This window comes from Falco peregrinus, chromosome 2, assembly GCF_023634155.1.
Source record: "Falco peregrinus isolate bFalPer1 chromosome 2, bFalPer1.pri, whole genome shotgun sequence".
Lineage (NCBI taxonomy): Eukaryota > Metazoa > Chordata > Aves > Falconiformes > Falconidae > Falco > Falco peregrinus.
The window spans coordinates 125,424,896-125,437,502 of record NC_073722.1 but is presented as its reverse complement, the minus strand read 5'-3'; the positions used below and the strand labels follow the sequence as shown (position 1 = coordinate 125,437,502).

General features: G+C 51.9%; 1 protein-coding gene and 1 long non-coding RNA gene across 2 annotated transcripts in view; one reads left to right on the top strand and one right to left on the bottom strand.

Annotated features, from left to right (window-relative positions):
• Positions 1-1,083: 1,083 nt before the first annotated feature.
• SOX9 (SRY-box transcription factor 9) lies at positions 1,084-4,538 on the bottom strand. Its single transcript, XM_005237510.3, has 3 exons — positions 3,829-4,538; positions 2,483-2,736; positions 1,084-1,878 (listed from the first exon to the last, which is right to left on the bottom strand). Exons 1-3 carry the CDS (start codon positions 4,257-4,259, stop codon positions 1,091-1,093), a joined length of 1,473 nt encoding a protein of 490 aa, XP_005237567.2. The 5' UTR covers positions 4,260-4,538; the 3' UTR covers positions 1,084-1,090.
• A 5,532-nt stretch (positions 4,539-10,070) lies between these two features.
• The window catches only part of LOC114012200 (uncharacterized), a 31,681-nt gene continuing 29,144 nt past the window's right edge, over positions 10,071-12,607 (top strand). Inside the window, exon 1 of the long non-coding RNA XR_003554506.2 lies at positions 10,071-10,263. This is a non-coding gene — a long non-coding RNA (uncharacterized LOC114012200). The remainder of the gene's footprint in view (positions 10,264-12,607) is intronic.

The following is a 12,607-nucleotide window of genomic DNA, read 5'->3' as shown; positions in this document are numbered from 1 at the left end:
AGAGAGGAGCCCCTGGATGGGTTTTGCATCAGGCCTGGGGCCGGGGGGGGGCTGCACGGAGGGGGTCGAGCTCAGCCCCCCCCAGCCCAGGGACGGGCAGAGCTGGGGACAAGTGATTATCGCAGGGCTGCTTTAAGGCTTCGGGACAGCACTTTCTGCTGCGTGTGGGGGTTTGTTTGTGTGTGGGTTTATTTATTTTTTTTTGTAAAAAAAACAACAACCACCACCTTTTTCTTAAGGCTCAAGGTTTTAAAAAATAAAGTTAAAAATCTCCTCCTGGCTGGTTTTGCTATGAGTTAGAAAAATAAAGCCTCTCCCACACTCATCCCCACACAATCTCAGCTTGCAGAGCTGACCATCGCCAAGCCTGACGCCGGCCACTTCACAGAGCTTTGTTCCCAGTTAAAAGCACGCCGTTTCGCTTTTTTTATTTTTAGAGAAAAAGACACTTATCTATACAAAAATACCTCTGCAAGAAAACCTAGGACTGCTCCACTAAGTGTCATTTTTTAGCTGATGGAAAAATAAGAGCATTTAAAAAAATTCTCTAAAAAATATGTATAAATCCCCTCAAATTGGTAACGAATCACACAGTACATACTAAAAAATATTTAAAATAGAGAATATTCCTCACAGAGGACTCCGAGTTTTCTCTTTTCTCCCCGCCCCCCCCCCCCCCTTTTTTCTTTTTTTTTTTTTAATTACTGCTAAAAAAAAATCATTACAAAAGTCCAGAGAATAAGACAGCTGAGCTGGTTGGTTAGAAATCTCATCTCCACACCGCGCCCGGGAAGCAAAGCTAAAGTCCAGTCCTTGGCAAGTCTGTACCGAGTTCTGCCGGTTCTCTAGAGCGGTCTGGCCGCTTCCTGGAGGATGCTGTAGCTGTAGTGCAGAAGGCTCCAGGCGCTCTCTCCTCCCCGCTAGCTTGAAGTTTAGCGTATTTTTTTAATTATTATTTTAATTTCAAAGAAGGAAAAAGTCTGCAGAAGTTTTCCATTCTTCTTGCTTCTTTTGTTTTTTTTTTTTGTTGTTTTTTTTTTTTTAATTACTTCTTTTTCTTCTTTTTTTTCTTACTTTTTGTTTAATGGCTTTAGGGTCTGGTGAGCTGTGTGTAGACGGGCTGTTCCCAGTGCTGTGGGCTGTGGGTCTGGGGAATGGAGGGGACCCCAGAAGTGTCTGCAATGGGGGTGTACATGGGGCGCTGCGTGGGGTTCATGTAGGTGAAGGTGGAGTAGAGGCTGCTGCTCTGGCCGGCGGCGTGGCTGTAGTAGGAGCTGGAGTTCTGGTGGTCGGTGTAGTCGTACTGGGAGCGGGTGATGGTGGGGTAGGAGGAGCTGTAGTGCTGGAGGTTGAAGGAGCTGTAGTTGATCTGCTGCGGGGAGTGCTGCTGCTGCTCGCTGTAGTGGCTGGGGCTGAGCTGCTCCGTCTTGATGTGCGTCCTCTGCTGCGCCTGGCCCTGCTCGCCGCTCAGCGCCGGCAGCCCATGCTGTGCCTGCGGCTGGGGCTGTGGCGGGGGCTGCGGCGGCTGTGGCTGCTGCTTCGACATCCAGACGTGGCCAGCCCCAGCGGGCGAGCCCGACGTGCTGCTGATGCCGTAGCTGCCCGTGTAGGTGACCTGGCCAGGCTGCCCGTGGGTGGCCGGGACCCCCGGGTGGCCGTTGGGGGGTAGGTATTGGTCAAACTCATTGACGTCAAAGGTCTCGATGTTGGAGATGACGTCGCTGCTGAGTTCGCCGATGTCCACATCTCGGAAGTCGATGTGGGGCGGCTGCCGGCCACCTTCTTGCAGAGGGCGACCCTCCCGCTTCAGGTCCTGCTTGCCCGGCTGCGCGTCTGTCTTGGGGGTGGTGGGGGGCGTGGGGGGGCCCTGCGATTGCCCTGTGGGAGGAAGGAAAGGGCACGGGCATGAAGGGGGTGTTGTGGCTGGGCACCCCTGTGCCCACAGCTCCCTGAGGTGGGGGGTGCTGCCGGACACGGTAAGACCATTAATAGTTAACCCACGGTCTGTGGTTAGTTAACCCGGCTGGATAACAGTGCATTTGCTTTGGAAAGCGGTTGTGTAGGGTAACACAAACATCCTCAGGTGCGAGGAGCACAGATACGAGCCCCATCAGCACCGATGTATCGCGTGGGGTTAAATAATCCAACCTTCAGACCTCAGCTGCAAAAGTGGGGCTGTCTCCTGTTCCATTTTTTTTTTCCTGTTAAATACGGGTTTGCATTTCTCATGGACAGAGGGGGTGGAGGTGGCTGTAGGGGCTGGCACACAGGGGTGAGCATTGGTGTGCCCGTGCTGCAGGCAAGGCTTGTGGGCAGCTCTGCCCCTCCCGCGGTGCAGCCATCCCCTTCTCACCATGTTTCTGGGTCTCTCGCCTTCCCCACCGCCTCTTACCTCATCCCAATTTCCCCTGGTTTGGGATGCGACCCTCCTTAGGTAGCCACGACTTACGCCCCTGCCCCACAGCACCCCCTGAACACCTACCCGAGTGCTCCCCGGGGGAGTGCACCTCGCTGATGCTGGAGGACGACTGCGGGGAGTCCGCCTGCAGCGCCTTGAAGATGGCGTTGGGGGAGATGTGGGTTTGCTCGGAGCCTTCCTCCTGCTCCGACTGCCCATTCTTCACCGACTTTCTCCGCCGCGGCTGATACTTGTAGTCGGGATGGTCCTTCTTGTGCTGCACCCGCAGCCGCTCGGCCTCCTCCACGAAGGGACGTTTCTCACTCTCGTTCAACAGCCTGGGGGGGGACACGGATGGGGTGAGAGGTCAGTTGCAGCTTGGGGGGGGCATGAGCAGCTCCCCCCCCCCCGGCATTAACAGTAGCCCAAACCTTTGCCCTGGATCCCCCCCGAACAGCAATGCAATCCCCCCAAATGTTGAACCCCCAATCTGGGGCACATGCCAGTTGTTGCCCCCCTCTTCCTCTCCCCCTGCCCCCCTAGATTGCATTGGTGGCCAAACAAGAGGTGCAAGAGGCACGGCAGGGTCTGGCCCTTGCCCTCCCCACTCTGTCCCTGCAAGGGCACCCGTCCGGTCCCCGGGGTGCTTTCGGCGAGGGCCCCGTCGCTGCCTGCCAGGGCAGCTTTGCTCACTGCTTTCTACTCCTGCCGCAAGAGCGGCCGCAAATTTAGGATTTCCAGCCCCCCCCTCCTCCTCCCTTCTGCAGTCACAGAGTAAGAGGCGGCCAGGTGACTCACTTTCCTTCTGTTTTTCTCCCCTCCCTGCTTATTTTGGAAGTTGGAGGGCACCCAGCCATGCACCACTCATCGCAGCCACCCACCCACCCACCCAGGGCTTGGCACAGCATCCCCGGCGCTTGCCCTGCGCCCGGCTTCTCCCACCCCCTCCCCTCGCCCCGCATCGCCTCTCCTCCCGGGCCAAGCTGATGCAATCCAGAAAAACCATCATTTCCCCTGGACAAGAGCACGCACAAACAAACAATCGCCAAGGCAGGCCCTGCTCGCCCAGCTGTGGAGGCTGGCTGGGTGGCAGTGGGGGGTCCTGCCAGCCCCCTGCCCAGCCCCCTCCTGCCCAACGGGGCCAGCTTCCACCCGGAGCATTGCTCAAGGGAAAGAAACCACTTGCAAGATCAGAAGGCAGCCACAGGGAACCACTTTCCCAACTTTTTCCCTACTATTCTGGCTTCTTCTATGCCAAACAAGTTTGCCAGCACATGCAAAAGTTTTCAGGGAGTTTTCCAGCCTTGCAGCCATCCTCTCCTTCCTCCTCCACCTCCTCTGGCTGCTGGAGTGGACTTTGCAGGCTGCAGCCTGGTCCCCCAGCATCCCCCGTTGCCCCGCCACTGCCCGGTCTCAGCCTCCGCACTCACCTCCAAAGCTTGCCCAGGGTCTTGCTGAGCTCGGCATTGTGCAGATGCGGGTACTGGTCCGCCAGCTTCCTGCGGGCCGCCTGTGCCCACACCATGAAGGCGTTCATGGGTCTCTTCACGTGGGGCTTGTTTTTGCTGGATCCGTTCACCCGGACCGGCATGGGGACCAGGGTCCAGTCGTAGCCCTTGAGCACTTGGCTCACTGCCTCTCGGATGCACACCGGGAACTTGTCCTCGTCACTCTCCTTCTTCAGGTCTGGGTCACCCTTGGGGAAGGTATTTTCTTGGGGTCTGGTGTTCTCCGTGTCCGAGCCGGATCCAGAGGGGCAGGGGGACCCGGCCGAGTCATCCGACATGGTGGGGCTGGGGGCATCGGAGATACATTTGTCCTGTTCTTCTGTCATTTTCATGAAAGGGTCTAGGAGATTCATGCGAGACAGTGGCAGAGGGGGGAACAGGGGATGAAAAAATAATAATAATAAAAAAATCAGGTGGCTAAAGGGCAGGGAATGGTTAAAAATGTAAAACTAGGAGTGACCGGAGTCTCCACCAGTGTGAAGCCCAGCTACAGAGAGGAGGGAGAAAGCTGGAAAAAGTTTGCAAAAGTTTTTTATTATTATTGTTTTCCCCTACTCGTCTAAGTTAAAAAAAAAAAAAAAGACCCAAAACCCAACAAGGGTAGGAGGAGAAACTTTTGAAAGTTGCAGGAGAGAAAAGTCAGGGGTGAAAAAAAAAAAAAAAAAAAAAGTACAAAAAAAATTAATAAAAAACCCAAAACCCCGGGGTGGCGGGAGGCCGGGGCTGGCTGGGCAGCGCGGGGCCGGGTGGTCGTCGGTGGGCAGCGCGGGGCCGGGGCGGCCGTCGGTGGCAGCGTGGGGGCGGGCGCGCCCCGCCGGTCTCCAGCGCGGCTCTGCGGCCCGCGCCGCGGCGCGGGAATAAATACTCTGCGCGGCGATTTCGGCTCGGGCGCGCTCCGCCAATGGGCGGCCGGCCCCCGGGGGCTGGCGCGCACGCCATTGGCTGCGCCGCGCCGCGGGGCGGGGCCGGCGGGCGCGCAGTGCCGCTCAGCGCCGCGCAGGGGGCGGCGGCGAGAGGGTGGGAGGCGGCGCGGCGCCGCGCGGCCCTTTGCGCGGGTGCAGGGTCGCAGGCGCGGGACCTCCGCGCCCCTGGGCTGCGTTGCGCCCGCCGCGGTGTTTTCTGGTTTTTCAGCGGTTGTGCGGCCAGCACGGGGGACGACACACGCGCACGCTCTCCGCCGTCTTTCCGTGGGTTTTCCCGTCGGCGCGGAGCGGCGGCGGCGGAGCGCGGCGCCGGCCGGGGACTCCGCGGAGCGGAGCGCGGCGCGGCGGGACCCGCGGGCGGTGCGCGCTGCTGTCCAGAGGGGGCGCCAAAAGCCCAGGAACGGCGCGGCGGGGGCGGGTAGGGGGGTGGTGTCCGCGCCCGCTGCGCCCCCCGCCCCCGCTCAGCGCAGAGTCGGGGGGGGACACGGGGGGCGTGGAACCGAGAACACCCCTAAACCCACGGGGGTTGTGTCGGGGGGAGCTGTCGCGCATCCCCCCGCGTCGCCCCCGCCCCGTGTAGCCCCCCCGCCGATATTGCTTCCATAACGTTATTCTAGCCCGGCGGGGCCGCCCCGTTGCTCCCCGGCCGGCCGGACTGCCCTGCTGCGGGGCGAGGGAGCGGGCTCTGCCGGCGGAGCCCGTGCGGGAGCTCCGCAAGGGGAAGGAGGCTGCCCCCGCCCCCCCCCAAAAAAAAAAAAAAAAAAGAAAAAAAAAAAAGAAAAGTTTTCCCGGGGTGACCAACTCTTGTCATCGAAACAAAACAGCGCGGGGGGGTCTCCAGGTTATCTCTAGAAAAATGCAAGTATTTCTGTTTCCAGCGAAGCGGGCAGAATGTGCCTTCTTAGCTGCCAATCGCTTCCCCGTGCCCGTCAGAACGCAGCTTCGGGGTGCTGGCAGAGGGGAGCGGGTGCCGGGGTGGCCGGCAGAGCAGATGGCATCTCTCAAGGTTTCCAGGAGCGGGGGTCTCTGGTGAGGATGGGACCTGGGCGCCCCCGACCCGCGTCCCTCCCCCGACGGGGCTCCGCCAGCCCGGGTCTGGGGGCAGAGACCTCCACCGCCTCCCCCGGCACCGAACACGCAGGGCATAATTTTTCATTTCAACTCGAGCGTTAAAGTTGGTGCTTTATCGAAGCCGCTTTAATTTGCTGCTTTAATTTGCAGGCTTTGTCCTGGTGGACAAGCCTGGGGCAGCGGCCGCCTCTGTAGCCGGTCCCTGGTGTGGATCCCTTATCACGATTGTCACCGTGACCTTAATAAGTGGGTTTTAAAGGTATTGGAAATGGCACGTAAAAAAAAAGTTTGGGTTTTTTTTTTTTTTTTTTTTTTTAATAATGCAAAAGGCAGTGGGGGAAGGAGCTCTGAATAAATGCGTTTGAAAGCAATCACCCTGGTAGACCCTGCTTGTCCTTGCTATCTTTCCCTGAGATTTTTTTTTTTTTCCTTGCAAACTTTTGGAAACTAGTTTTCTTTGGGTGAGTTTAAAGGTAAGTGTCTGTCCTGCTTCCAGAGCCTTTGTCTGAAAGAACAGGGGAATGAGAGCAGAGGGTGGTTTTTCTTCAGGAGCATTTGGGGTTTCTCATGCCTGCGACACTGAAGACGGTTTTCACAGCGTTACATGCCTTTCACTTTGCTAAATATGCAGTAGCCCAAGAGAAGATGTGCTGAATTGTGTGTCGTTATTTGCAGTGAAAAAGGTAAAGCTATAGCAAATGCTAAAGGACATAATTTTGAAATATTTTCCCTTGGCAATTTTAGCTCTAGGCTAGTGCGTGAGTGGAATTTAGCTCAACAAATCTCTTTTAATATATGTATTTGTTATAGGAACATCAAAGAAAACTCAGGCAGTAGATTGTTCTTATCTCAGCTGGAGCTGCTGTAGCAAAAATCTGAACAAATGTACCTGGAGGAGAAAAATATGGTGACAAAAGATTTTTCCATGGCTTTACTGCTGATTGGCAGAGATAAACAGAAAAACAATTTGGGAGGATAATTGATTTAATGAAAAGTGTAATAATTAGAACGCTTTTCATTCTGAAAGTCCATCTGCTGAAAGGGACTCTGCCTTTTCATTAGAAAAGAATCTGTTTTAAGAAAAGAAAGTGGTTTGACAAGTATGAACAATAAACAAAAGAGAAATGGAAATGAGCTTTCCAGTTATCACATGTAATTTTATGATTTCTGAATTATTATTTCTAATTCCTGTTCTATGGGCTATGTAGACAATATGGACAAGTTGATTAATCGCAGTTGTTTTGCAAGGCTAGAAGTTTCCTTTCAAGCGATGAGCTGTTGCTGCTTTTACGTCAGGATGGAAGTTTTCTTTTCTTTTTAAAGAATTAACATTGTTTTATCATAAGTGGCAAGCTCGGACCGTGGCAAAGATTTTCAGCAAGAAGCGCGTGGATTGTAGCCCTTGTTTGATGGGGTTTTCTGCCTTGTGCTAAACCAAATCACCGGTTTTTAAGAAACAATCTGTCCCGGGCTCTGAGCAGAGAGGGAAGGAGACAGGAGTCTTGGTAGCGAAGGGAATAGCACCCACCTGGGGTGTTTGGGGAGGTTTTTCTCTTAAACATTTAAAGTATGATATTGGTGCGCATCAGATCTGCGGTGCTGAAATCAGTTATATTTTACTGGTGTCTGGGGGGATGTGTGTGCGTGTGTATTCAGCTACCCCTTTGAGCTGGATTAAGTTTGCTCCTTCCTAAACTTGTGTGCCTCTCCTCCCCGCTGCAGGGGGTCTTACACCCCCCCACCCCCCAAGGGATGGGTGTTGGATGGGTGCTGGCTTTGCTAGGGAGGCTGTGATGTCACCCCATCCCCTCTGACGTCACACAGGGCCAGCAGCACCTCTGTGCTCAAGTCCATCTCCCCCAGTCAGTGAGAAACCCAAGGAGAAGCTGGGGCTGCTTCCCCCTCCAGAGAAACGCTTTCCCTGCTCACATTTGCCATGGTGTGAAACGGGGGCAAACCTGCAAGGTTTGGCTTGTAGTGGAATTCTCAAAAAAAAAAAAAAAAAAAAGGCATTCCTGCACCAGATTGCTTAATTTTGATATCAAAACTGTTTTGATGGCATAAAACACGAACACCACATACGATAGTGCCTTTGGATTTTTCTGGGACCGTCTGCTCTAGTGGTTTTGGATGGCGGCTTTCGGCAGGCAGGTCCTGGGGGTGGTGCAGCACAACTAATTGCAGCATAATTATCGCTCCCTCCTATAAAAATCACTCCTTCCTCAACAATGACATTTTATTAAAAATGAGAATTAGGCTGCATTCCACCAAGCACCAAATAATTCCAGCAGCCAAACAGCCTTTGCGTGCTCTGGGTTTTTCCTCTCTAAGGAACGAGGGTTGTGAGCTGGGGGGGGGGGGCAGTCACCCCCTTGGCTGCGGCTCAATGTTTTTATGTGCAACACAAGATATTCATGTTTTAGTTTTCTTCCATCACCTTTTTCAAGTCGTGGTCAGGTCTCCAGGGCATGTATCTCCCATATTTCCGATCCAGGTGTTCCTGCGTTGAGCGGCACGTATTTCTTTCCCATCTCAAAAGCTTTACGGATGCAGGAATGGAGCTTGCACCTGGGTTTCTAGTGTGACCTGCCCAAGGGCCATGGGATCAGCCATGGTCCCCAGGACATGAGGCTGGTGTCGAGCCCCTTCCAAGGGGACCCTTGATGCCACGGAGGAGTTGAGCTGGTCCAGAGGTGACCTCGCGTCGGGGCTGTTGGACACGCCTGCCCCGGCCTCCTGTGCAGGGTTTGCAGCCTCCGCCTTGCGCAAAGCTGTGGTCCTGTGGTCATATCTATTTATTTTTCAAAAGCCCGAGCATTTCTCAGGCACATTCTGACATGTCCTTATCAGAAGGTCATTGTACAGTTAAAAAAAAAAAAAAAAAAAAGAGAGGGAGGAAGAGTGGTAGGGGGTTGGTGATGTACTGGGGGCAGAATTGTTATGCATTTTGTAAATTTAGCTAAGAATTCCTTGACACTGTATACTTACATCATTATTCTACTTAAAAAAAAACCCCACAACTATCTGTTTCTCCAGCTTGTCATGATAATATACCGTCCTCAAAAGCTTGAGCTGGAGACAATAGGGTGTGTTGATTCAAGCTTGGCACGTGCTGACCTGGGAATGGGTGAGGAAGCTGAAGGATGGGCATTTCCCGCCGCCCCCCCCTCTTTTTCAGCGTGTAAGGTAACAGAGAGTCTGAAGACTCTGAGGCAAGTGCCTGGAAGATATTTGCTTTTACAGTGTTTTAATTCATGCCTAAAAATACTGTCTCGATGGACTCACTCTATAGAATAAAACGAAGGAAATTCAGAAGTTTCGGAAGAACCTCAGCGCTGCTGTAAAATGATTCTGATTATTTACAAGGGCTGAGCTGGGTGGCAGTGTTAATTTGACCCTGTCTGTCTGTTTTAGCTATTAAATAACTGCACACTCATTGTGGCTGGTGAAATAGCATCACTTTAAATAGCATTAAGATTTACCACTTAAAAAATAATCCTGGGAACATGAAGCGCCTGGGCGCCAGATCCTGCTGAGGTGCTCAGGGTTAGGCTGAGCCTGAGGGACGGCAGTAAAGTCATTGTCGTCTTTTGGATCAGAGAAAAGATTTCCCCCCCCCGGAAAAAAACTTTGAAAATGCTGAAAATATGAGAAGCTGAGAAAAGGAGGGAGAAAGATGGGGATTTTTAACTTTGCTACTAAGAAATACCAGTGCTGATGGGCAGCTCCCCAGTTTGCTGAGCTGCTTCCCCAAAGGAAAATCCAGCGACGGATTTATCCTCGCTCACATTTTGGAGTCCGGATCTCCGAGCTGAGCAGCGCCGGAGGAGTTGGAACACTCCCTGGCTCCGGCGCAGGCTCCACCATAGCAAATAGACATAACCTCGCCGTTCTCTGCTGCTCTTTCTCCCACAGCTGGAAACCACCGCGCATAACCTTGTACTTCACAAATGCTCTTTGCTGGAGATTAAAGCGATACGTTTTTGGGTTATTTATTTATTTATTTATTTGCTTGCAGTGTTTGGCTTGAAGCTCTGCAAACTTGAGTAAATGGAAAATTTATCAGGCTTAGTTAAAGTGGAATGGAAATACCCTCCCCAAAGTGCTGGGTGTTTCTCCTGGGAGAAAAAGAGGAGAATTATTATTATTAATTTATTTTTATTTTTTCGAGGTGCACCTTTAATGCGTGTGAATACTTTTGGCCTGATCAGTGATGTCTGTTGGTCTGCTGCTGGCTGCGGATTTGCCTTGTTTGCCAGCCCCGGCATCCCCCGGCCGTCCCTGCGGAGCGGTTGTCAGCCAGAGCTGGAAGCAGTTCTCCATCAGATGCTAAGATAAATCAATCTGGTTCGAATCACTCAAGGTAAACTGATCAAAGCCAAAAGTAAAGCTCCGGTAATGAGGACAAAAGACGTAGTTTTCATTCATAACAATACCGAGCTCTCCAGAAAAGGAAAAATGCCCTAAAGCAAACGCTGGCAACATGTGGTCAGCAGCATCTTCTACCCATTTTTTCCCGTTTTTTCTTATAAGTGCATGAGTGCCCCGCTGTCAGCATTGCCAGCACCGCACATGTCCCTGTGCCTGTGCAGGGACGTGCATGGCAACGTGAAAGCTCTTAGTGAGTTTAAAGAGAAGTAGGATTGCTTTAGAAGGTATAAAAGCTGCTTATAAATTAAAAAAAATAAAATATTTCTCCACCCAATTATAAACCCTGGTGGATTCTAGTTAATATACATATATATATTGTTTTGTTTTGAACCATTAGTTCCTTACAACATGCTCCTATAGGCAGCAGTTTGGGTATAGTGTGGAAGCGAACTAACACGCTGTGCAAATCGTACATGATGTTTCATAGTCACATACAGATAAATAAATGGCTGTAATTTTAAACTGGCCCTATTATGTTTTCCAAGCAATAGTTCAAATTACACAGCCCAGCAACAGCTTACAAGAAATCCATCAGAATTGGAAGGGGGAATAAAACTGCCATTCTCTCTACCTGTTTGTGCAGCTCCTTGCTAATGCGGGGAGAGCCTGACTGTTTATTTGGAGAAGTAAAGTTGTGGAAATATACTTGGAGGGTGTAATGTGGACAGCACGTGTTTCTGGGAGCTACCTGAAGTCTGTGTCCTAATGGCTTGCAGATGTCCCTGGGTCACTGATTTCCTATGGGCCAATGAATGCGGCGATGCCCAACCCTCCCGCTCTTCAAATTAAAAAAAAAAAGAAATTATATGTAAAAAAAAGGGATGGTGGATATGGTGGTGGTGGTGGGGGGGGGTGTGTGCAGGCATTTGACTTCTGGAACTTGTAAAATTGTTTGTTTGGGTTGTTTCCAGCTCCCATCCCACCGCTGCTCCTGAGTGATTTGGAAATTCTAGCTGCCAGGTCCATGTTCGGGTGGAACGATGATTTATTTGAAAAATAGAGAAATCTGCTATGGGATCACTTTTAGTTTGCTCAGGGTGGGGAGTTTATTTACACTGGGATTATTTATGTAAAAAACCTGCAGTTTTCTCTACTGAGTAATAAACAGGGATTTGTTTTAGTTATATGTATATATCTAAAGACAGACTCACGTATGCATGCACTCACATATACCGAAAATATGTATATCTGTGCCTTGCTGTTCCTCTTTTATGCCAAGTGCGTAGCTGTGTGCCGGAGCGCTATATAAATATTTTACTTTACATAGAACAAAAATCTTAAGACGTGTCTAAGAATTTAGATAAAAACTTGTTTGTGTTTTGTGTTGCATTTCTTCCTCGGGGCTGCTGGAAGCGGGGAGAGCCAAGGGTGTGCTCCGGGCCACCCCGGTCCCTCACCGCTCGGTGCCTGGCTTTGTGCACGTCCCTTCGGGGATGGGCACCCACTGCGGGGCATGCTGAGACAGGGTTTGCTCTGCTTAAATTTAGTCGTATTTTTGCCCTGGTCTCTCCGCCATTGGATGTGGCTGTGTGTCTCCATCAGTTAGGGACAGGATGTGGCTGGGAATGAGTGCTGAGTGTTTTCCTAGCTCCAAGGATGCTGCTGAGCATGGGGCATCATTTTCCAGTTCCCCACAGATGCTGAGGGTGCTCCGTCCCAGGGAGAGAGGGACACATCACTGAGCAGCTCCCAGGCTCCTTTTTCCATGGGAAAAGCTTTTCAAGCCATTTTTAAGGTGACTGGTTTTGATGGTGGCGGCTGGACGGCATTGCTGGGCACCCAGGGACTCAGGGCTGGCACCATGCTCCTGGCAGACCAGCACCTCTGAGAGGTTCACGGTTGCTTCACCCATTTCATCCTTTTTTGGCCCGTCCAGGTGATTAAGAGAGTTTCGCGGGGTGGGTGTCCAAAGGGACTGGGGTAAAGACTGTGAGCTTTATTTAAAAGGCACCGAAATTAAAGGCTGATTTTAAATACCTGCCCTGGGGCTGGACCGAGGTCCAGGTCCCCATATGGACCCACCTTGGCTCTGGTGCTGGGCAGCCGAGACAGAGCTGCTGTTTGAATTTCTCTGTAAATCACTATTTGATCTGTAAACAGAACTAACTTTTTTTTTTTAAAAAAATATTTATTTAACAATGAAATTTTGCAGCAGTCTACAAGTCTGATGAAGAGCAGCTGGGGGCACTGGGGGGTTCAGCCTGGAGAAAAGGAGGTTTGGAGGGGACCTGATGGCTGTGCAGCTGCCTGACAGGGGCTGGGGTGTGTGTGTCGGT